The 27,500-nt window shown below is 31.0% G+C and overlaps 1 protein-coding gene across 1 annotated transcript in view; it reads right to left on the bottom strand.

The window, feature by feature from the left end:
- LOC133649553 (protocadherin Fat 3-like) overlaps window positions 1–27,500 on the bottom strand; it is a 145,934-nt gene that overhangs the window by 48,271 nt on the left and 70,163 nt on the right. Inside the window, exon 6 of the mRNA XM_062046144.1 lies at window positions 13,578–13,776. Coding sequence (XP_061902128.1) covers window positions 13,578–13,776 — 199 coding nt within the window. The remainder of the gene's footprint in view (window positions 1–13,577; window positions 13,777–27,500) is intronic.

The following is a 27,500-nucleotide window of genomic DNA, read 5'->3' as shown; positions in this document are numbered from 1 at the left end:
GCAGGAGACTTTTTTCTTTTTCTCTTTCCTCTCTCTCTTCTTGCCGCCTGTTTCTTCTTTTGTTGTTTAATTCATGACAGAAGAAGTTCGAGCAGCTCCTCGAAGCTGCCAACCTTCAGTGAAGAAACGTTAACTGTTATACTTGTTGTTTCCCCGTATTTGTATCAATATTTGGAGGCGTGGTGTAGAGTAACTTTTGTTTTTGTACATTTTAATAATTGTTTTTTTTAGCAGTTACTTTATGTCGAGTTAATGTATTTTTTTTAATTTTTTTTTATTAATTATTATTTATTTATTAGATATTAGTTATTTATTTTTGATTTGTATATTTTTATTTTTTTATTTTGTATTTTTGTATTTTTTTTATTTTTAACGTATTTTAATCAATATTTGGAGGCATGGTGTAGAGTGAGTAACTTTTGTTTTTGTACATTTTAATAATTATTTTTTTTAGCAGTTACTTTATGTCGAGTTAATGTATTTTTAACGTATTTTTTAATTCATTTTTATTAATAATTATTTATTTATTAGTTATTAGTTATTTATTTTTAATTTGTATATTATTATTAATATTTTTATTTTTATTTTTTTATGTATTTATTTATTTTTTGTATTTTTAACGGATTTTTTTTATGTCGAGTTATAGTATTTTTAACGTATTTTTTTATTTATTTGTATTAATTATTATTTGTTTATTATTTATTAGTTATTTATTTTTAATTTGTGTATTTTTTTTATTTTATTTTGTAGTTTTTTATTTTATTTATGTATTTATTTATTTTTTGTATTTTTAACGTATTTTAATCAATATTTGGAGGCGTGGTGTAAAGTGAGTAAGTTTGTTAATGTACATTTTAATAATAATTTTTTTTAGCAGTTACTTTATGTCGAGTTAATGTATTTTTAACGTATTTTTTAATTTAGTTTTTATTAATTATTATTTATTTGTTATTTATTTTCAATTTAATTTTTTTAATTTAATTTTTTTTAATTTAATTTTTTTTTTTTTTTTTTTTAACGTATTTTAATAAATATTTGGAGGCGTGGTGTAAAGTGAGTAAGTTTGTTTTTGTACATTTTAATAATAATTTTTTTTAGCAGTTACTTTATGTCGAGTTAATGTATTTTTAACATATTTTTTAATTTATTTTTTATTAATTATTATTTATTTGTTATTTATTTTCAATTTAATTTTTTTAATTTAATTTTTTTTTATTTAATTTTCATTTATTTTTATTTTTAACATATTTTTATCAATATTTGGAGGCGTGGTGTAAAGTGAGTAAGTTTGTTTTTGTACATTTTAATAATTATTATTTTTAGCAGTTACTTTATGTCGAGTTAATGAATAAAAACATCATTAACTAAACATAATTGCGTAAGTTATTTACATCACTAATTAATTTACCTCCTAATTTTACATTACCACAAGGAAGGGACTCATATGGCAACAAAATGCACTAGCGTGATGCTAATATGCATTGGCTTTGCTATTGACACGCTACAGATTAGCATTAGCGATTTTACATGGCAATTTCGACACCTCCAAATGCGCGGATGAAAACTACGACTAAGATGCACAGCTGGTCAGCTGATCAGCTGGTGTGGAATAAGTACGATACGTACAGTATTAACACTTTTTAAGGCGCAACAAAATAAAAAACTCTTTTTTTTTTTTTTTTTTGGGCACAGACCGAATGCCGATTTATGTAACATCCGTGTTACGGCACCTGGGTAACGTGAGGAAAGTATATTTATTAACACACACAAAAGTACCGAAAATGAGTACCGTCCAGTACCGGTATTGTTTTAACAGGTACCGGGAATTGGTACCGTTAATGTGCTAGCTTGATGCTAATTTATATTAGATTCGTCATAGAAAGGCTACTATTAGCATTAGCGATTTTACATGGCAAATTTCAACAAAGATGAATGTTACAATTTAAACAGCTGGTGTGTAATAAGTACAATACTTACAGTAGAAACACTTTGTAGGGCGCAACATAACACATTAGCTACTTCCTCGTTAGATAGCCTATATATAGAGTACTGCCATCTAATGTCTTGGAAGTGCAATTATTATTTATCAACACACACAAAAGTACCGAAAATGAGTACGGTCCAGTACCGGTATCGATTCCCGGGAATCGGTACCGTTAATGTGCTAGTTTGATGCTAATTCACATTAGATTCGTCATAGACAGGCTACTATTAGCATTAGCGATTTTACATGGCAAATTTCAACAAAGATGAATGTTCCGATTAAACAGCTGGTGTGTAATAAGTACAATACTTACAGTAGAAACACTTTGTAGGGCGCAACATAACACATTAGCTACTTCCTCGTTAGCCTATATATAGAGTACTGCCATCTAATGTCTTGGAAGTGCAATTATTATTTATCAACACACACAAAAGTACCGAAAATGAGTACCGTCCAGTACCGGTATCGATTCCCGGGAATCAGTACCGCTAATGTGCTAGTTTGATGCTAATTCACATTAGATTCGTCATAGACAGGCTACTATTAGCATTAGTGATTTTACATGGCAAGTTTCAACAAAGATGAATGTTCCGATCAAACAGCTGGTGTGTAATAAGTACAATACTTACAGTAGAAACCCTTTGTAGGGCGCAACATAACACATTAGCTACTTCCTAGTTAGATAGCCTATATATAGAGTACTGCCATCTAATGTCTTGGAAGTGCAATTATTATTTATTAACACACACAAAAGTACCGAAAATGAGTACCGTCCAGTACCGGTATCGATTCCCGGGAATCGGTACCGTTAATGTGCTAGTTTGATGCTAATTCACATTAGATTCGTCATAGACAGGCTACTATTAGCATTAGCGATTTTACATGGCAAGTTTCAACAAAGATGAATGTTCCGATCAAACAGCTGGTGTGTAATAAGTACAATACTTACAGTAGAAACCCTTTGTAGGGCGCAACATAACACATTAGCTACTTCCTAGTTAGATAGCCTATATATAGAGTACTGCCATCTAATGTCTTGGAAGTGCAATTATTATTTATTAACACACACAAAAGTACCGAAAATGAGTACCGTCCAGTACCGGTATCGATTCCCGGGAATCGGTACCGTTAAAGTGCTAGTTTGATGCTAATTCACATTAGATTCGTCATAGACAGGCTACTATTAGCATTAGTGATTTTACATGGCAAGTTTCAACAAAGATGAATGTTCCGATCAAACAGCTGGTGTGTAATAAGTACAATACTTACAGTAGAAACACTTTGTAGGGCGCAACATGACACATTAGCTACTTCCTCGTTAGATAGCCTATATATAGAGTACTGCCATCTAATGTCTTGGAAGTGCAATTATTATTTATCAACACACACAAAAGTACCGAAAGTGAGTATCATCCAGTACCGGTATCGATTCCCGGGAATTGGTACCGTATGGGTTCAAATGTAAGCGATACCCATCCCTACTTTACTACACCGCGATGTCCTATAATTGACTTCTGGTGTACCCTCCGACTCGAAAGTGAAAGTGTGGCGTGGTCATTTGGGCGGCGCCAATTGGTTCTGATCCGACTAAACCAACGCGGGATGGAAAATGAGGGAAAAAAGGAGGCCGGGCAAACATTGCAGTGTTTTCCAGGGGGTCTCGGACCTTTGTGTCAACATTCATCTCGTCTGTTTGCACCCCCGCCAAGGGGGGCGGGCCGGGGGTGGCGGGGGCGCAAAGTGGTTTTGGGTGGTGGGAGGGGGTGCGGCGAAAGCAAACATCAGCTGCTGGAGTTCTGCAAGGAAACAATGGGAGGGGGGGGTTTGTAGTGCGTCACGCTGCGGCAATAAGACCACTTGAGCGCCAGGAAAAAATGGCGTTTTCGGGAAACCAGTGGAAGTCTCCGCCAGCAGCCCGGGTCAAAGTGGGCAAGTTGTGGGCAGATGACTCAGAGCCACGGGCGCCGCCGGAGGGGCGGAGCTCGCAGGCCTGTCTTATAAATCCAGCAGTTTAATATGAGCATTATTGGACCCGGGCGGGTTCTAACAACAATAATACAACTTCATAATATTAGTGTCAGAGATGTGTCAAGTTGTCCTTTATTAAGACTAATATTCTAATAGAAATAATACAACATCATAATATTAGTGTCAGAGATGTGTCAAGTTGTCCTTTATTAAGACTAATATTCTAATAGAAATAATACAACATCATAATATTAGTGTCAGAGATGTGTCAAGTTGTCCTTTATTAGGATTTATATTCTAATAACAATAAACAATAATACAAAATAATAATATTAGTGTCAGAGATGTGTCAAGTTGTCCTTTATTAGAACTAATATTCTAATAACAATAATACAACATCATAATATTAGTGTCAGACATGTGTCAAGTTGTCCTTTATTAGGATTTATATTCTAATAACAATAAACAATAATACAAAATAATAATATTAGTGTCAGAGATGTGTCAAGTTGTCCTTTATTAGGACTAATATTCTAATAACAATAATGCAACATCATAATATTAGTGTCAGAGATGTGTGAAGTTGTCCTTTATTAGGACTAATATTCTAAAAACAATAATACAACATCATAATATTAGTGTCAGAGATGTGTCAAGTTGTCCTTTATTAGGACTAATATTCTAATAACAATAATGCAACATCATAATATTAGTGTCAAAGATGTGTCAAGTTGTCCTTTATTAAGACTAATATTCTAATAGAAATAATACAACATCATAATATTAGTGTCAGAGATGTGTCAAGTTGTCCTTTATTAGGATTTATATTCTAATAACAATAAACAATAATACAAAATAATAATATTAGTGTCAGAGATGTGTGAAGTTGTCCTTTATTAGGACTAATATTCTAATAACAATAATACAACATCATAATATTAGTGTCAGAGATGTGTCAAGTTGTCCTTTATTAGGACTAATATTCTAATAACAATAATACAACATCATAATATTAGTGTCAGAGATGTGTGAAGTTGTCCTTTATTAGGACTAATATTCTAATAACAATAATACAACATCATAATATTAGTGTCAGAGATGTGTCAAGTTGTCCTTTTTAGGACTAATATTCTAATACAAATAATACAACATCATAATATTAGTGTCAGAGATGTGTGAAGTTGTCCTTTATTAGGACTAATATTCTAATAACAATAATACAACATCATAATATTAGTGTCAGAGATGTGTCAAGTTGTCCTTTATTAGGACTAATATTCTAATAACAATAATACAACATCATAATATTAGTGTCAGATATACGTCAAATTGTCCTTTATTAGGACTAATATTCTAATAACAATAATACAACATCACAATATTAGTGTCAGAGATGTGTCAAGTTGTCCTTTATTAGGACTAATATTCTAATAACGATAATACAACATCATAATATTAGTGTCAGAGATGTGTCAAGTTGTCCTTTATTAGGACTAATATTCTAATACCAATAATACAACATCATAATATTAGTGTCAGAGATTTGTGAAATTGTCCTTTATTAGGACTAATATTCTAATAACGATAATACAACATCATAATATTAGTGTCAGAGATGTGTCAAGTTGTCCTTTATTAGGACTACTATTCTAATAACAATAATACAACATCATAATATTAGTGTCAGAGATGTGTGAAGTTGTCCTTTATTAGGATTAATATTCTAATAACAATAAACAATAATACAAAATAATAATATTAGTGTCAGAGATGTGTCAAGTTGTCCTTTATTAGGACTAATATTCTAATACCAATAATACAACATCATAATATTAGTGTCAGAGATGTGTCAAGTTGTCCTTTATTATGACTAATATTCTAATAACAATAATACAACATCATAATATTAGTGTCAGAGATGTGACAAGTTGTCCTTTATTAGGACTAATATTCTAATACCAATAATACAACATCATAATATTAGTGTCAGAGATGTGTCAAGTAGTCCTTTATTAGGACTAATATTCTAATAACGATAATACAACATCATAATATTAGTGTCAGAGATGTGTCAAGTTGTCCTTTATTAGGACTAATATTCTAATAACAATAATACAACATCATAATATTAGTGTCAGAGATGTGTCAAGTTGTCCTTTATTAGGACTAATATTCTAATAACAATAATACAACATCATAATATTAGTGTCAGAGATGTGTCAAGTGGTCCTTTATTAGGACTAATATTCTAAAAACAATAATACAACATCATAATATTAGTGTCAGAGATGTGTCACGTTGTCCTTTATTAGGACTAATATTCTAATAGAAATAATACAACATCATAATATTAGTGTCAGAGATGTGTCAAGTTGTCCTTTATTAGGACTAATATTCTAATAACGATAATACAACATCATAATATTAGTGTCAGAGATGTGTGAAGTTGTCCTTTATTAGGACTAATATTCTAATAACGATAATACAACATCATAATATTAGTGTCAGAGATGTGTCAAGTTGTCCTTTATTAGGACTACTATTCTAATAACAATAATACAACATCATAATATTAGTGTCAGAGATGTGTGAAGTTGTCCTTTATTAGGATTAATATTCTAATAACAATAAACAATAATACAAAATAATAATATTAGTGTCAGAGATGTGTCAAGTTGTCCTTTATTAGGACTAATATTCTAATACCAATAATACAACATCATAATATTAGTGTCAGAGATGTGTCAAGTTGTCCTTTATTATGACTAATATTCTAATAACAATAATACAACATCATAATATTAGTGTCAGAGATGTGACAAGTTGTCCTTTATTAGGACTAATATTCTAATACCAATAATACAACATCATAATATTAGTGTCAGAGATGTGTCAAGTAGTCCTTTATTAGGACTAATATTCTAATAACGATAATACAACATCATAATATTAGTGTCAGAGATGTGTCAAGTTGTCCTTTATTAGGACTAATATTCTAATAACAATAATACAACATCATAATATTAGTGTCAGAGATGTGTCAAGTTGTCCTTTATTAGGACTAATATTCTAATAACAATAATACAACATCATAATATTAGTGTCAGAGATGTGTCAAGTTGTCCTTTATTAGGACTAATATTCTAAAAACAATAATACAACATCATAATATTAGTGTCAGAGATGTGTCACGTTGTCCTTTATTAGGACTAATATTCTAATAGAAATAATACAACATCATAATATTAGTGTCAGAGATGTGTCAAGTTGTCCTTTATTAGGACTAATATTCTAATAACGATAATACAACATCATAATATTAGTGTCAGAGATGTGTGAAGTTGTCCTTTATTAGGACTAATATTCTAATAACAATAATACAACATCATTATATTAGTGTCAGAGATGTGTCAAGTTGTCCTTTATTAGGACTAATATTCTAATAACAATAATACAACATCATAATATTAGTGTCAGAGATGTGTCAAGTTGTCCTTTATTAGGACTAACATTCTAATAACAATAATACAACATCATAATATTAGTGTCAGAGATGTGTCAAGTTGTCCTTTATTAGGACTAAAAATTTAATAACGATAATACAACATCATAATATTAGTGTCAGAGATGTGTCAAGTTGTCCTTTATTAGGACTAATATTCTAAAAACAATAATACAACATCATAATATTAGTGTCAGAGATGTGTCAAGTTGTCCTTTATTAGGATTTATATTCTAATAACAATAAACAATAATACAAAATAATAATATTAGTGTCAGAGATGTGTCAAGTTGTCCTTTATTAAGACTAATATTCTAATACCAATAATACAACATCATAATATTAGTGTCAGAGATGTGTCAAGTTGTCCTTTATTAGGACTAATATTCTAATAGCAATAATACAACATCATAATATTAGTGTCAGAGATGTGTCAAATTGTCCTTTATTAGGACTAATATTCTAATAACGATAATGCAACATCATAATATTAGTGTCAGAGATGTGTCAAGTTGTCCTTTATTAGGACTAATATTCTAATACCAATAATACAACATCATAATATTAGTGTCAGAGATGTGTCAAGTTGTCCTTTATTAGGACTAATATTCTAATACCAATAATACAACATCATAATATTAGTGTCAGAGATGTGTCAAATTGTCCTTTATTAGGACTAATATTCTAATAACAATAATACAACATCATAATATTAGTGTCAGAGATGTGTCAAGTTGTCCTTTATTAAGACTCTAATAACAATAATACAACATCATAATATTAGTGTCAGAGATGTGTCAAGTTGTCCTTTATTAGGACTAATATTCTAATAACAATAATACAACATCATAATATTAGTGTCAGAGATGTGTCAAGTTGTCCTTTATTAGGACTAATATTCTAATAACGATAATACAACATCATAATATTAGTGTCAGAGATGTGTCAAGTTGTCCTTTATTAGGACTAATATTCTAATAACGATAATACAACATCATAATATTAGTGTCAGAGATGTGTCAAGTTGTCCTTTATTAGGACTAATATTCTAATAACGATAATACAACATCATAATATTAGTGTCAGAGATGTGTCAAGTTGTCCTTTATTAGGACTAATATTCTAATAACAATAATACAACATCATAATATTAGTGTCAGAGATGTGTCAAATTGTCCTTTATTAGGACTAATATTCTAATAACAATAATACAACATCATAATATTAGTGTCAGAGATGTGTCAAGTTGTCCTTTATTAAGACTCTAATAACAATAATATAACATCATAATATTAGTGTCAGAGATGTGTCAAGTTGTCCTTTATTAGGACTAATATTCTAATAACAATAATACAACATCATAATATTAGTGTCAGAGATGTGTCAAGTTGTCCTTTATTAGGACTAATATTCTAATAACGATAATACAACATCATAATATTAGTGTCAAAGATGTGTCAAGTTGTCCTTTATTAGGACTAATATTCTAATAACGATAATACAACATCATAATATTAGTGTCAGAGATGTGTCAAGTTGTCCTTTATTAGGACTAATATTCTAATAACGATAATACAACATCATAATATTAGTGTCAGAGATGTGTCAAGTTGTCCTTTATTAGGACTAATATTCTAATAACAATAATACAACATCATGATATTAGTGTCAGAGATGTGTCAAGTTGTCCTTTATTAGGACTAATATTGTAATACCAATAATACAACATCATAATATTAGTGTCAGATATGTGTCAAGCTGTCCTTTATTAGGATTAATATTCTAATAACAATAAACAATAATACAAAATAATAATATTAGTGTCAGAGATGTGTCAAGTTGTCCTTTATTAGGATTAATATCCTAATAACAATAATACAACATCAAAATATTAGTGTCAGAGATGTGTCAAGTTGTCCTTTATTAGGACCAATATTCTAATACCAATAATACAACATCATAATATTAGTGTCAGAGATGTGTCAAGTTGTCCTTTATTAGGACTAATATTCTAATACCGATAATACAACATCACAATATTAGTGTCAGAGATGTGTCAAGTTGTCCTTTATTAGGACTAATATTCTAATAACAATAATACAACATCATAATATTAGTGTCAGAGATGTGTCAAGTTATCCTTTATTAGGACTAATATTCTAATAACAATAATACAACATCATAATATTAGTGTCAGAGATGTGTCAAGTTGTCCTTTATTAGGACTAATATTCTAATACCAATAATACAACATCATAATATTAGTGTCAGAGATGTGTCAAGTTGTCCTTTATTAAGACTAATATTCTAATAGAAATAATACAACATCATAATATTAGTGTCAGAGATGTGTCAAATTGTCCTTTATTAAGACTAATATTGTAATAATGATAATACAACATCATAATATTAGTGTCAGAGATGTGTCAAGTTGTCCTTTATTAGGACAAATATTCTGATAACAATAATGCAACATCATAATATTAGTGTCAGAGATGTGTGAAGTTGTCCTTTATTAGGACTAATATTCTAATACCGATAATACAACATCACAATATTAGTGTCAGAGATGTGTCAAGTTGTCCTTTATTAGGACTAATATTCTAATACCGATAATACAACATCACAATATTAGTGTCAGAGATGTGTCAAATTGTCCTTTATTAAGACTAATATTCTAATAACGATAATACAACATCATAATATTAGTGTCAGAGATGTGTCAAGTTGTCCTTTATTAGGACAAATATTCTGATAACAATAATGCAACATCATAATATTAGTGTCAGAGATGTGTGAAGTTGTCCTTTATTAGGACTAATATTCTAATACCGATAATACAACATCACAATATTAGTGTCAGAGATGTGTCAAGTTGTCCTTTATTACGACTAATATTCTAATAATAATACAACATCATAATATTAGTGTCAGAGATGTGTCAAGTTGTCCTTTATTACGACTAATATTCTAATAATAATACAACATCATAATATTAGTGTCAGAGATGTGTCAAGTTGTCCTTTATTAGGACTAATATTCTAATAACGATAATACAACATCATAATATTAGTGTCAGAGATGTGTCAAGTTGTCCTTTATTAGGACTAATATTCTAATAACAATAATACAACATCATAATATTAGTGTCAGAGATGTGTCAAGTTGTCCTTTATTAGGACTAATATTGTAATACCAATAATACAACATCATAATATTAGTGTCAGATATGTGTCAAGCTGTCCTTTATTAGGATTAATATTCTAATAACAATAAACAATAATACAAAATAATAATATTAGTGTCAGAGATGTGTCAAGTTGTCCTTTATTAGGATTAATATCCTAATAACAATAATACAACATCAAAATATTAGTGTCAGAGATGTGTCAAGTTGTCCTTTATTAGGACCAATATTCTAATACCAATAATACAACATCATAATATTAGTGTCAGAGATGTGTCAAGTTGTCCTTTATTAGGACTAATATTCTAATACCGATAATACAACATCACAATATTAGTGTCAGAGATGTGTCAAGTTGTCCTTTATTAGGACTAATATTCTAATAACAATAATACAACATCATAATATTAGTGTCAGAGATGTGTCAAGTTATCCTTTATTAGGACTAATATTCTAATAACAATAATACAACATCATAATATTAGTGTCAGAGATGTGTCAAGTTGTCCTTTATTAGGACTAATATTCTAATACCAATAATACAACATCATAATATTAGTGTCAGAGATGTGTCAAGTTGTCCTTTATTAAGACTAATATTCTAATAGAAATAATACAACATCATAATATTAGTGTCAGAGATGTGTCAAATTGTCCTTTATTAAGACTAATATTGTAATAACGATAATACAACATCATAATATTAGTGTCAGAGATGTGTCAAGTTGTCCTTTATTAGGACAAATATTCTGATAACAATAATGCAACATCATAATATTAGTGTCAGAGATGTGTGAAGTTGTCCTTTATTAGGACTAATATTCTAATACCGATAATACAACATCACAATATTAGTGTCAGAGATGTGTCAAGTTGTCCTTTATTACGACTAATATTCTAATAATAATACAACATCATAATATTAGTGTCAGAGATGTGTCAAGTTGTCCTTTATTACGACTAATATTCTAATAATAATACAACATGATAATATTAGTGTCAGAGATGTGTCAAGTTGTCCTTTATTAGGACTAATATTCTAATAACGATAATACAACATCATAATATTAGTGTCAGAGATGTGTCAAAGTGGGCAAGTTGTGGGCAGATGACTCATCGCCACGGGCGATGCCGGAGGGGCGGAGCTGGCAGGCCTGTCTTATAAATCCAGCAGTTTAATATGAGCGTTATTGGACCCGGGCGGGGGGGGGGGGGGGGGGGGGGGGATGGGGGGAGGCTATAAAGACGAGCGGCGGCGGAAACGAGTAAAAGCCAATTTATCAGTCTGCGTAGGCGATGGTCGTCGATACGACGGCGACGAGGAACGGAGATAAACAAAAAGGCAACGCTGGGATGGCGAGGATGTCTCCCCTGTGGCACATTGCGCAGTCTGTACACACATTTTGTTGGGCACGCCATCGCGGAACATTCCTTTGAAGAGGCAGTGAGGACACTTCATTAGGTACACACGCTTAGGAAGTCCAACACAAGAGTGATGTCACCATTTGTGAAGTAGAAAGGTCATAATCTACTCGGCCAAAATGTTGAAAGAGCCATATTGGACCAAAAATACAAAAACAAATCTGTCTGGAGCCGCAAAAAATTAAAAGCCATATTACATGTGTCATGAGATATACATGGAATTAAGAGGACTTAAAGGAAACTAAATGAGCTCAAATATAGCTACAAACGAGGCATAATGATGCAATGTGTACATATCGCTAGCCCAAATAGCATGTTAGCATCGATTACCTTGCAGTCATGCAGTGACCAAATATGTCTGATTTAATCAGAAAAGAGGACGTATGGTCAGTCTATTATAATGTAATATTAGCATGTAGCTAACAAAGCTACGTTAATGTTCCTAACCTAGTATGATGTTATAATATAATGTTAGCATGTAGCTTACATATCTATGTTAATGTTGCTAACCTAGTATGATGTTATAATGTAATGTTAGCATGTAGCTTACATATCTATGTTAATGTTGCTAACCTAGTATGATGTTATAATGTAATGTTAGCATGTAGCTTACATATCTATGCTAGTGTTGTTAACCTAGTATGATGTTATAATGTAATGTTAGCATGTAGCTCACATAGCTACGTTAATGTCGCAAACCTAGTATGATGTTGTAATGAAATGTTAGCATGTAGCTTACATAGCTATGCTAGTGTTGCTAACCTAGTATTATGTTATAATGTTCTGTTAGCATGTAGCTCACATAGCTACGTTAATGTTGCTAACCTAGTATGATGTTATAATGTAATGTTAGCATGTAGCTCACATAGCTACGTTAATGTCGCGAACCTAGTATGATGTTATAATGTAGAGTTAGCATGTAGCTCACATAGCTATGCTAGTTTTGCTAACCTAGCATGATGTAAAAATGTAATGTTAGCATGCAGCTAACTTAGTATGATGTTATAGTGTATTGTTAGCATGTAGCTTTCATAGCTATGCTAGTGATGCTACCCTAGTATGATGTCATAATGTAATGTTAGCATGTAGCTTACATAGCTATGCTAGTGATGCTACCCTAGTATGATGTCATAATGTAATGTTAGCATGTAGCTCACATAGTGTTGCCAACCTTGCATTATGTTCAAATGTAATGTTAGCATGTAGCTCACATAGCTATGCTAGTGTTGCTAACCTAGCATGATGTTAAAATGTAGTGTTAGCATGTAGCTCACAAAGCTATGCTAGTGTTGCTAACCTAGCATGATGTTAAAATGTAATGTTAGCATGTAGCCATAGCTATGCTAGTGTTGCTAACGTTTCTGTCCTTATGTTAAATATTGATGTTTGACAATTGGTGTGTGTGATATATGGCTGGACAAGATCCAGTTTTTGCCTCCAAGCCGGGACATGAGACATCCTGACCCTGACTGACAATGAAGACCAACATAAAAATAGATGTGTGACCATCTTGCCTGTCTTGGGGTTGATGTAGAAGAAGTTCTGCGGGTTGCCGGCGGTGATGCGGTAGCTCAGACGACTGGGCGTGGCGGTCAGGTCGGGGTCCTGCGCCTGGATCCGGATGACGGACACGTCCTTGGGCGAGTTCTCCATGACGACCGGGTGGTAGATGGGGTCCGAGGTGAGGGGCGCGTTGTCGTTCAAGTCCTCCACCTGAGGGGTGGAGCTCATTTTGACTCAAACAAACATGCCTGACTCAATATTCTAATAAGAATAATACAACATCATAATATTAGTGTCAGAGATGTGTCAAGTTGTCCTTTATTAGGACTAATATTCTAATAACAATAATACAACATCATAATATTAGTGTCAGAGATGTGTCAAGTTGTCCTTATTAGGACTAATATTCTAATAACAATAATACAACATCGTAATCTTAGTGTCAGAGATGTGTCAAGTTGTCCTTCATTAGGACTAATATTCTAAAAACAATAATACAACATCATAATATTAGTGTCAGAGATATGTCAAATTGTCCTTTATTAGGACTAATATTCTAATAACGATAATACAACATCATAATATTAGTGTCAGAGATGTGTGAAGTTGTCCTTTATTAGGATTAATATTCTAATAACAATAAACAATAATACAAAATAATAATATTAGTGTCAGAGATGTGTCAAGTTGTCCTTTATTAGGACTAATATTCTAATAACAATAATACAACATCATAATATTAGTGTCAGAGATGTGTCAAGTTGTCCTTTATTAGGACTAATATTCTAATAACAATAATACAACATCATAATATTAGTGTCAGAGATGTGTCAAGTTGTCCTTTATTAGGACTAATATTGTAATAACAATAATACATCATAATAATATTAGTGTCAGAGATGTGTCAAGATGTCCTTTATTAGGACTAATATTCTAATAACAATAATACAACATTATAATATTAGTGTCAGAGATGTGTGAAGTTGTCCTTATTAGGACTAATATTCTAATAACAATAATACAACATCATAATCTTAGTGTCAGAGATGTGTCAAATTGTCCTTTATTATGACTAATATTCTAATAACAATAATACAATATCATAATATTAGTGTCAGAGATGTGTCAAGTTGTGCTTTATTAGGACTAATATTCTAATAACAATAATACAACATCATAATATTAGTGTCAGAGATGTGTCAAGTTGTCCTTTTTTAGGACTAATATTCTAATAACAATAATACAACATCATAATATTAGTGTCAGAGATGTGTCAAGTTGTCCTTTATTAGGACTAATATTCTAATAACAATAATACAACATCATAATATTAGTGTCAGAGATGTGTCAAGTTGTGCTTTATTAGGACTAATATTGTAATAACAATAATACAACATCATAATATTAGTGTCAGAGATGTGTCAAGTTGTCCTTTATTAGGACTAATATTCTAATACCAATAATACATCATAATAATATTAGTGTCAGAGATGTGTCAAGATGTCCTTTATTAGGACTAATATTCTAATAACAATAATACAACATCATAATATTAGTGTCAGAGATGTGTCAAGTTGTCCTTATTAGGACTAATATTGTAATAACAATAATACATCATAATAATATTAGTGTCAGAGATGTGTGAAGTTGTCCTTATTAGGACTAATATTGTAATAACAATAATACATCATAATAATATTAGTGTCAGAGATGTGTGAAGTTGTCCTTATTAGGACTAATATTCTAATAACAATAATACAACATCATAATCTTAGTGTCAGAGATGTGTCAAGTTGTCCTTCATTAGGACTAATATTCTAAAAACAATACTACAACATCATAATATTAGTGTCAGAGATATGTCAAATTGTCCTTTATTAGGACTAATATTCTAATAACGATAATACAACATCATAATATTAGTGTCAGAGATGTGTGAAGTTGTCCTTTATTAGGATTAATATTCAAATAACAATAAACAATAATACAAAATAATAATATTAGTGTCAGAGATGTGTCAAGTTGTCCTTTATTAGGACTAATATTCTAATAACAATAATACAAAATCATAATATTAGTGTCAGAGATGTGTCAAGTTGTCCTTATTAGGACTAATATTGTAATAACAATAATACATCATAATCATATTAGTGTCAGAGATGTGTCAAGATGTCCTTTATTAGGACTAATATTCTAATAACAATAATACAACATTATAATAATAGTGTCTGAGATGTGTGAAGTTGTCCTTATTAGGACTAATATTCTAATAACAATAATACAACATCATAATCTTAGTGTCAGAGATGTGTCAAATTGTCCTTTATTATGACTAATATTCTAATAACAATAATACAATATCATAATATTAGTGTCAGAGATGTGTCAAGTTGTGCTTTATTAGGACTAATATTCTAATAACAATAATACAACATCATAATATTAGTGTCAGAGATGTGTCAAGTTGTCCTTTATTAGGACTAATATTCTAAAAACAATCAACAATAATACAACATCATGATATTAGTGTCAGAGATGTGTCAAGTTGTCCTTTATTAGGACTAATATTCTAATAACAATAATACAACATCATAATATTAGTGTCAGAGATGTGTCAAGTTGTGCTTTATCACGACTAATATTCTAAAAACAATAATACAACATCATAATATTAGTGTCAGAGATGTGTCAAGTTGTCCTTTATTAGGACTAATATTCTAATAACAATAATACAACATCATAATATTAGTGTCAGAGATGTGTCAAGTTGTGCTTTATTAGGACTAATATTCCAATACCAATAATACAACATTATAATATTAGTGTCAGAGATGTGTCAAGTTGTCCTTTATTAGGACTAATATTCTAATAACAATAATACAACATCATAATATTAGTGTCAGAGATGTGTCAAGTTGTCCTTTATTAGGACTAATATTCTAATAACAATAATACAACATCATAATATTACTGTCAGAGATGTGTCAAGTTGTCCTTATTAGGACTAATATTCTAATAACAATAATACAACATCATTATATTAGTGTCAGAGATGTGTCAAGTTGTCCTTTATTAGGACTAATATTCTAATAACAATAATACAACATCATAATATTAGTGTCAGAGATGTGTCAAGTTGTGCTTTATTAGGACTAATATTCCAATACCAATAATACAACATTATAATATTAGTGTCAGAGATGTGTCAAGTTGTCCTTTATTAGGACTAATATTGTAATAACAATAATACAACATCATGATATTAGTGTCAGAGATGTGTCAAGTTGTGCTTTATTAGGACTAATATTCTAATAACAATAATACAACATCATAATATTAGTGTCAGAGATGTGTCAAGTTGTCCTTTATTAGGACTAATATTCTAATACCAATAATACATCATAATAATATTAGTGTCAGAGATGTGTCAAGATGTCCTTTATTAGGACTAATATTCTAATAACAATAATACAACATCATAATATTAGTGTCAGAGATGTGTCAAGTTGTCCTTATTAGGACTAATATTGTAATAACAATAATACATCATAATAATATTAGTGTCAGAGATGTGTGAAGTTGTCCTTATTAGGACTAATATTGTAATAACAATAATACATCATAATAATGTTAGTGTCAGAGATGTGTGAAGTTGTCCTTATTAGGACTAATATTCTAATAACAATAATACAACATCGTAATCTTAGTGTCAGAGATGTGTCAAGTTGTCCTTCATTAGGACTAATATTCTAAAAACAATACTACAACATCATAATATTAGTGTCAGAGATATGTCAAATTGTCCTTTATTAGGACTAATATTCTAATAACGATAATACAACATCATAATATTAGTGTCAGAGATGTGTGAAGTTGTCCTTTATTAGGATTAATATTCTAATAACAATAAACAATAATACAAAATAATAATATTAGTGTCAGAGATGTGTCAAGTTGTCCTTTATTAGGACTAATATTCTAATAACAATAATACAACATCATAATATTAGTGTCAGAGATGTGTCAAGTTGTCCTTTATTAGGACTAATATTATAATAACAATAATACAACATCATAATATTAGTGTCAGAGATGTGTCAAATTGTCCTTTATTATGACTAATATTCTAATAACAATAATACAATATCATAATATTAGTGTCAGAGATGTGTCAAGTTGTGCTTTATTAGGACTAAAATTCTAATAACAATAATACAACATCATAATATTAGTGTCAGAGATGTATCAAGTTGTCCTTTTTTAGGACTAATATTCTAATAACAATAATACAACATCATAATATTAGTGTCAGAGATGTGTCAAGTTGTCCTTTATTAGGACTAATATTCTAATAACAATAATACAACATCATAATATTAGTGTCAGAGATGTGTCAAGTTGTGCTTTATTAGGACTAATATTCTAATAACAATAATACAACATCATAATATTAGTGTCAGAGATGTGTCAAGTTGTCCTTTATTAGGACTAATATTCTAATACCAATAATACATCATAATAATATTAGTGTCAGAGATGTGTCAAGATGTCCTTTATTAGGACTAATATTCTAATAACAATAATACAACATCATAATATTAGTGTCAGAGATGTGTCAAGTTGTCCTTATTAGGACTAATATTGTAATAACAATAATACATCATAATAATATTAGTGTCAGAGATGTGTGAAGTTGTCCTTATTAGGACTAATATTGTAATAACAATAATACATCATAATAATATTAGTGTCAGAGATGTGTGAAGTTGTCCTTATTAGGACTAATATTCTAATAACAATAATACAACATCATAATCTTAGTGTCAGAGATGTGTCAAGTTGTCCTTCATTAGGACTAATATTCTAAAAACAATACTACAACATCATAATATTAGTGTCAGAGATATGTCAAATTGTCCTTTATTAGGACTAATATTCTAATAACGATAATACAACATCATAATATTAGTGTCAGAGATGTGTGAAGTTGTCCTTTATTAGGATTAATATTCTAATAACAATAAACAATAATACAAAATAATAATATTAGTGTCAGAGATGTGTCAATTTGTCCTTTATTAGGACTAATATTCTAATAACAATAATACAACATCATAATATTAGTGTCAGAGATGTGTCAAGTTGTCCTTATTAGGACTAATATTGTAATAACAATAATACATCATAATCATATTAGTGTCAGAGATGTGTCAAGATGTCCTTTATTAGGACTAATATTCTAATAACAATAATACAACATTATAATATTAGTGTCTGAGATGTGTGAAGTTGTCCTTATTAGGACTAATATTCTAATAACAATAATACAACATCATAATCTTAGTGTCAGAGATGTGTCAAATTGTCCTTTATTATGACTAATATTCTAATAACAATAATACAATATCATAATATTAGTGTCAGAGATGTGTCAAGTTGTGCTTTATTAGGACTAATATTCTAATAACAATAATACAACATCATAATATTAGTGTCAGAGATGTGTCAAGTTGTCCTTTATTAGGACTAATATTCTAAAAACAATCAACAATAATACAACATCATGATATTAGTGTCAGAGATGTGTCAAGTTGTCCTTTATTAGGACTAATATTCTAATAACAATAATACAATATCATAATATTAGTGTCAGAGATGTGTCAAGTGGTGCTTTATCACGACTAATATTCTAAAAACAATAATACAACATCATAATATTAGTGTCAGAGATGTGTCAAGTTGTCCTTTATTAGGACTAATATTCTAATAACAATAATACAACATCATAATATTAGTGTCAGAGATGTGTCGAGTTGTCCTTTATTAGGACTAATATTCTAATAACAATAATACAACATCATAATATTAGTGTCAGAGATGTGTCAAGTTGTCCTTTATTAGGACTAATATCCTAAAAACAATAATACAACATCATAATATTAGTGTCAGAGATATGTCAAATTGTCCTTTATTAGGACTAATATTCTAATAACGATAATACAACATCATAATATTAGTGTCAGAGATGTGTGAAGTTGTCCTTTATTAGGATTAATATTCTAATAACAATAAACAATAATACAAAATAATAATATGAGTGTCAGAGATGTGTCAAGTTGTCCTTTATTAGGACTAATATTCTAATAACAATAATACAACATCATAATATTAGTGTCAGAGATGTGTAAAGTTGTCCTTTATTAGGACTAATATTCTAATAACAATAATACAACATCATAATATTAGTGTCAGAGATGTGTCAAGTTGTCCTTTATTAGGACTAATATTCTAATAACAATAATACAACATCATGATATTAGTGTCAGAGATGTGTCAAGTTGTCCTTTATTAGGACTAATATTCTAATAACAATAATACAATATCATAATATTAGTGTCAGAGATGTGTCAAGTTGTACTTTATTACGACTAATATTCTAAAAACAATAATACAACATCATAATATTAGTGTCAGAGATGTGTCAAGTTTTCCTTTATTAGGACTAATATTCTAATAACAATAATACAACATTATATTATTAGTGTCAAAGATGTGTCAAGTTGTCCTTTATTAGGACTAATATTCTAATAACAATAATACAACATCATTATATTAGTGTCAGAGATGTGTCAAGTTGTCCTTATTAGGACTAATATTGTAATAACAATAATACATCATAATAATATTAGTGTCAGAGATGTGTGAAGTTGTCCTTATTAGGACTAATATTCTAATAACAATAATACAACATCATAATCGTAGTGTCAGAGATGTGTCAAGTTGTCCTTCATTAGGACTAATATTCTAAAAACAATAATACAACATTATAATATTAGTGTCAGAGATATGTCAAATTGTCCTTTATTAGGACTAATATTCTAATAACGATAATACAACATCATAATATTAGTGTCAGAGATGTGTGAAGTTGTCCTTTATTAAGATTAATATTCTAATAACAATAAACAATAATACAAAATAATAATATTAGTGTCAGAGATGTGTCAAGTTGTCCTTTATTAGGACTAATTTTCTAATAACAATAATAAAACATCATGATATTAGTGTCAGAGATGTGTCAAGTTGTCCTTTATCACAACTAATATTCTAATAACAATAATAAAACATCATAATATTAGTGTCAGAGATGTGTGAAGTTGTCCTTTATTAGGACTAATATTCCAAAAAAAATAATAATACAACATCATAATATTAGTGTCAGAGATGTGTCAAGTTGTCCTTTATTAGGACTAATATTCTAATAACAATAATACAACATCATAATATTAGTGTCAGAGATGTGTGAAGTTGTCCTTTATTAGGACTAATATTCTAATAACAATAATACAACATCATAATATTAGTGTCAGAGATGTGTCAAGTTGTCCTTTATTAGGACTAATATTTTAAAAACAATAATGCAACATCATAATATTAGTGTCAGAGATGTGTCAAGTTGTCCTTTATTAGGACTAATATTCTAAAAACAACAATACAACATCGTAATATTAGTGTCAGAGATGTGTCAAGTTGTCCTTTATCACGACTAATATTCTAATAACAATAATACAACATCATAATATTAGTGTCGGAGATGTGTCAAGTTGTCCTTTATTAGGACTAATATTTTAATAACAATAATACAACATCATAATATTAGTGTCAGAGATGTGTCAAGTTGTCCTGTATTAGGACTAATATTCTAATAACAATAATACAACATCATAATATTAGTGTCAGAGATGTGTCAAGTTGTCCTTTATTAGGACTAATATTCTAATAACAATAATACAACATCATAATATTAGTGTCAGAGATGTGTCAAGTTGTCCTTTATTAGGACTAATATTCTAATAACAATAATACAACATCATTATATTAGTGTCAGAGATGTGTCAAATTGTGCTTTATTAGGACTAATATTGTAATACCAATAATACAACATCATAATATTAGTGTCAGAGATATGTCAAATTGTCCTTTATTAGGACTAATATTCTAATAACGATAATACAACATCATAATATTAGTGTCAGAGATGTGTGAAGTTGTCCTTTATTAAGATTAATATTCTAATAACAATAAACAATAATACAAAATAATAATATTAGTGTCAGAGATGTGTCAAGTTGTCCTTTATTAGGACTAATTTTCTAATAACAATAATAAAACATCATGATATTAGTGTCAGAGATGTGTCAAGTTGTCCTTTATCACAACTAATATTCTAATAACAATAATAAAACATCATAATATTAGTGTCAGAGATGTGTGAAGTTGTCCTTTATTAGGACTAATATTCTAAAAAAAATAATAATACAACATCATAATATTAGTGTCAGAGATGTGTCAAGTTGTCCTTTATTAGGACTAATATTCTAATAACAATAATACAACATCATAATATTAGTGTCAGAGATGTGTCAAGTTGTCCTTTATTAGGACTAATATTCTAATAACAATAATACAACATCATTATATTAGTGTCAGAGATGTGTCAAGTTGTCCTTATTAGGACTAATATTGTAATAACAATAATACATCATAATAATATTAGTGTCAGAGATGTGTCAAGTTGTCCTTTATTAGGACTAATATTCTAATAACAATAATACAACATCATAATCTTTGTGTCAGAGATGTGTCAAGTTGTCCTCATTAGGACTAATATTGTAATAACAATAATACAACATCATAATATTAGTGTCAGAGATGTGTCAAGTTGTCCTTTATTAGGACTAATATTCTAATAACAATAATACAACATCATAATATTAGTGTCAGAGATGTGTCAAGTTGTCCTTTATTAGGACTAATATTCTAATAACAATAATACAACATCATAATATTAGTGTCAGACATGTGTCAAGTTGTCCTTTATTAGGACTAATATTCTAATAACAATAATACAACATCATAATATTAGTGTCAGAGATGTGTCAAGTTGTCCTTTATTAGGACTAATATTTTAAAAACAATAATGCAACATCATAATATTAGTGTCAGAGATGTGTCAAGTTGTCCTTTATTAGGACTAATATTCTAAAAACAACAATACAACATCGTAATATTAGTGTCAGAGATGTGTCAAGTTGTCCTTTATCACGACTAATATTCTAATAACAATAATACAACATCATAATATTAGTGTCGGAGATGTGTCAAGTTGTCCTTTATTAGGACTAATATTTTAATAACAATAATACAACATCATAATATTAGTGTCAGAGATGTGTCAAGTTGTCCTGTATTAGGACTAATATTCTAATAACAATAATACAACATCATAATATTAGTGTCAGAGATGTGTCAAGTTGTCCTTTATTAGGACTAATATTCTAATAACAATAATACAACATCATAATATTAGTGTCAGAGATGTGTCAAGTTGTCCTTTATTAGGACTAATATTCTAATAACAATAATACAACATCATTATATTAGTGTCAGAGATGTGTCAAGTTGTCCTTTATTAGGACTAATATTCTAATAACAATAATACAACATGTTAGTGTCAGAGATGTGTCAAGTTGTAAATATACTAGTTAATAACATAACGATAATAGTTAACTAATAGTTAACATAATAACTATATCAGTTAATAACATAATAACTATATTAGTTAATAACTATAAGAGTTAATTAATAGTTAACATAATAACTATAGTAGTTAATAACATAATAACTATAATAGTTAACTAATAGTTAACATAATAACTATAGTAGTTAATAACATAATAACTACAGTAGTTAACATACAAATTATAATAGTTAACATAAAAAACTGTAATAGTTAATAACATAAAAAATGTAATAGTTAATAACAAAAACTATAATAGGTAATAACATAACAATTATAATAGTTAATAACAAAAACTATAATAGTTAATCACATAAAATCTAGATTAGTTAACATAAAAATTATAATAGTTCATAACATAATTAATAAAATAACAACTATAATAGTTAATAACATAAAAACTATAATAGTTAATAACATAAAAACTATAATAGTTCATAACATAAAATATATAATAGTTAATGGCAGCATGAACGTTTGGGACAAGTTTGGTGATTTTTTGACAAGGTGGGGGGGAAGGGGGGTAGTTATGAATAATAAACGTCTAACAATAATAAACGATGGGGGGGCGTGGCTCAGTTGGTAGAGCGGCCGTGCCAGCAACTTGAGGGTTCCAGGTTTGATCCCCGCTGCCGCCATCCTAGTCACTGCCATTGTGTCCTTGGGCAAGACACTTCACCCACCTGCTCCCAGTGCCTCCTTACATTCTACTTAGTAAATAAAGCGCGTTGAGTCTCTAGAGAAAAGACGCTTAACAAAAATAATTGACCTGACTATGAACATAAAAACTGCAATAAACAAGAAACGATGCAGCACAAAGTGTTATTTGAATATTGGCAATGTCAAAGTGTTGGGAGTCACTATTTGGTCATGTTGGGAGTCACTATTTGGTCATGTTGGGAGTCACTATTTGGTCATGCTGGGAGTCACTATTTGGTCATGTTGGGAGTCACTATTTGGTCATGTTGGGAGTCACTATTTGGTCATGTTGGGAGTCACTATTTGGTCATGTTGGGAGTCACTATTTAGTCATGTTGGGAGTCACTATTTGGTCATGTTGGGACTCACTATTTGGTCATGTTGGGAGTCAGTATTTGGTCATGTTGGGAGTCACTATTTGGTCATGTTGGGAGTCACTATTTGGTCATGCTGGGAGTCACTATTTGGTCATGTTGGGAGTCACTATTTGGTCATGTTGGGAGTCACTATTTGGTCATGTTGGGAGTCACTATTTGGTCATGCTGGGAGTCACTATTTGGTCATGTTGGGACTCACTATTTGTTCATGTTGGGAGTCACTATTTGGTCATATTGGGAGTCACTATTTGGTCATGTTGGGACTCACTATTTGTTCATGTTGGGACTCACTATTTGGTCATATTGGGAGTCGCTATTTGGTCATGTTGGGACTCACTATTTGGTCATGTTGGGAGTCACTATTTGGTCATGTTGGGAGTCACTATTTGGTCATGCTGGGAGTCACTATTTGGTCATGTTGGGACTCACTATTTGGTCATGTTGGGAGTCACTATTTGGTCATGTTGGGAGTCACTATTTGGTCATGTTGGGAGTCACTATTTAGTCATGTTGGGACTCACTATTTGGTCATGTTGGGACTCACTATTTGGTCATGTTGGGACTCACTATTTGGTCATGTTGGGACTCACTATTTGGTCATGTTGGGACTCACTATTTGGTCATGTTGGGAGTCACTATTTGGTCATGTTGGGAGTCACTATTTGGTCATGTTGGGACTCACTATTTGGTCATGTTGGGAGTCACTATTTGGTCATGTTGGGAGTCACTATTTGGTCATGTTGGGAGTCACTATTTGGTCATGTTGGGAGTCACTATTTGGTCATGCTGGGAGTCACTATTTGGTCATGTTGGGAGTCACTGTTTGGTCATGTTGGGAGTCACTATTTGGTCATGCTGGGAGTCACTATTTGGTCATGCTGGGTGTCACTGTTTGGTCATGTTGGGAGTCACTATTTGGTCATGTTGGGAGTCACTATTTGGTCATGTTGGGAGTCACTATTTGGTCATGCTGGGAGTCACTGTTTGGTCATGTTGGGACTCACTATTTGGTCATGTTGGGAGTCACTATTTGGTCATGCTGGGAGTCACTGTTTGGTCATGTTGGGAGTCACTATTTGGTCATGTTGGGAGTCACTATTTGGTCATGTTGGGAGTCACTATTTGGTCATGTTGGGAGTCACTATTTGGTCATGCTGGGAGTCACTATTTGGTCATGTTGGGACTCACTATTTGGTCATGTTGGGAGTCACTATTTGGTCATGTTGGGAGTCACTATTTGGTCATGTTGGGAGTCACTATTTAGTCATGTTGGGACTCACTATTTGGTCATGTTGGGACTCACTATTTGGTCATGTTGGGACTCACTATTTGGTCATGTTGGGACTCACTATTTGGTCATGTTGGGACTCACTATTTGGTCATGTTGGGAGTCACTATTTGGTCATGTTGGGAGTCACTATTTGGTCATGTTGGGACTCACTATTTGGTCATGTTGGGAGTCACTATTTGGTCATGTTGGGAGTCACTATTTGGTCATGTTGGGAGTCACTATTTGGTCATGTTGGGAGTCACTATTTGGTCATGCTGGGAGTCACTATTTGGTCATGTTGGGAGTCACTGTTTGGTCATGTTGGGAGTCACTATTTGGTCATGCTGGGAGTCACTATTTGGTCATGCTGGGAGTCACTGTTTGGTCATGTTGGGAGTCACTATTTGGTCATGTTGGGAGTCACTATTTGGTCATGTTGGGAGTCACTATTTGGTCATGCTGGGAGTCACTGTTTGGTCATGTTGGGACTCACTATTTGGTCATGTTGGGAGTCACTATTTGGTCATGCTGGGAGTCACTGTTTGGTCATGTTGGGAGTCACTATTTGGTCATGTTGGGACTCACTATTTGGTCATGCTGGGAGTCACTATTTGGTCATATTGGGAGTCACTATTTGGTCATGTTGGGAGTCACTATTTGGTCATGTTGGGAGTCAGTATTTGGTGATGTTGGGGTCACTATTTGGCAGCGGCACTCTCAATCCAAGAGAGGACACACAAGTGTCAGGTTCCTTCCTCCCCGCCAGGTTAAAATGGCGCTGCTGGACTGTCAGTATTTACGAGTGTTGGCTGCCAGCGCCGAGACGCTCTGGCGGGTAATTGAGGAGCACCTAACATGAGTCTGATGAAACTTCCTCTTTTGGCGTGTGATTGCTCGCCCGCCAGCGGAGCGAGCAATCACGCCGCGCCGCACCTCAGTAACCCCGAGCAACAACACAACACCTCGCCTAAATGTGGTGTTGTCACACAACAACAACACATTAAGTACAACATATTTAGTTGTCTTTGCTGCCTGAACGCCATCTTGTCATCGTTCAATGTAAATGCCAATTATTTTATTGTGGCCTGCCATTTCATTTTATTGTGACCCACCAAATCATTATACTGTGACCCGCCATATCATTTTATTGTGGCCCATCTCATAACTTGATGTGGTCCAGCACTTAATTTTAACGTGACCCTCCCCGTCATTTTATTGTGGCCCGCCACTTCATTTTAAGTTGGCCTTCCATATCATTGTAATGTGGCCTGCCATATCATTTTATATTGACCCGCCAAGATTTTTTTATTTTGGCCCGCCAAAACATTTAATCGTGGATCACCACTTAATTTTAAGGTGGCCTGTCCCATAACTTAGTGGCCCGCCAAGAATATTTTATCGAGGTCTGCTATGTCATTTTATAGTGGCCCACCTCCTTCATAATCAGTCGATCGCTACGTATTACTGATCCTTACTAGCTTGTGTGCTACTGTGTGCCTAGCTGTTGTGTATCTGGTGGTCAAGTTAAAAAAATAAAATAAGTACATGAAAATAAAAAAATAACCTAATTTAAAAAATTGCTGTCCAGTCAAAAAAAATGTTTTAAAATATTCAAAAATAGCTGTCCAGTTGAAAAAAAATTAAAATACATGCATTTTCTAAAATGGCTGTGCTATTAGAAAATATAAGAATTAAATAAATAAATAAATACATTTTCAAAAATGGCTGTCCAGTTAAAAAATATAACAATTAAATAAATTATATACAATTAGAAAAAAAATACATTTTCAAAAATGGCTGTGCAATTAGAAAATATAAGAATTAAGTAAATAAATACATTTTCAAAAATGGCTGTACACTTAAAAAATATAAGAATTAAATAAATTAAATACAATTTAAAAACAAATTTTTTTTCAAAAATGGCTTTCCGGTTAAAAAAAAAATTAAAAATAAGTACATTTTCAAAAATGTCTGTCCGGGTAAAAAAAATAAATAAATAAAAATAAAT

The sequence above is a fragment of the Entelurus aequoreus genome, linkage group LG05, assembly GCF_033978785.1.
Source record: "Entelurus aequoreus isolate RoL-2023_Sb linkage group LG05, RoL_Eaeq_v1.1, whole genome shotgun sequence".
NCBI lineage: Eukaryota > Metazoa > Chordata > Actinopteri > Syngnathiformes > Syngnathidae > Entelurus > Entelurus aequoreus.
The sequence above is the reverse complement of the archived record's forward strand: the minus strand, read 5'-3'. Positions and strand labels throughout refer to the sequence as shown.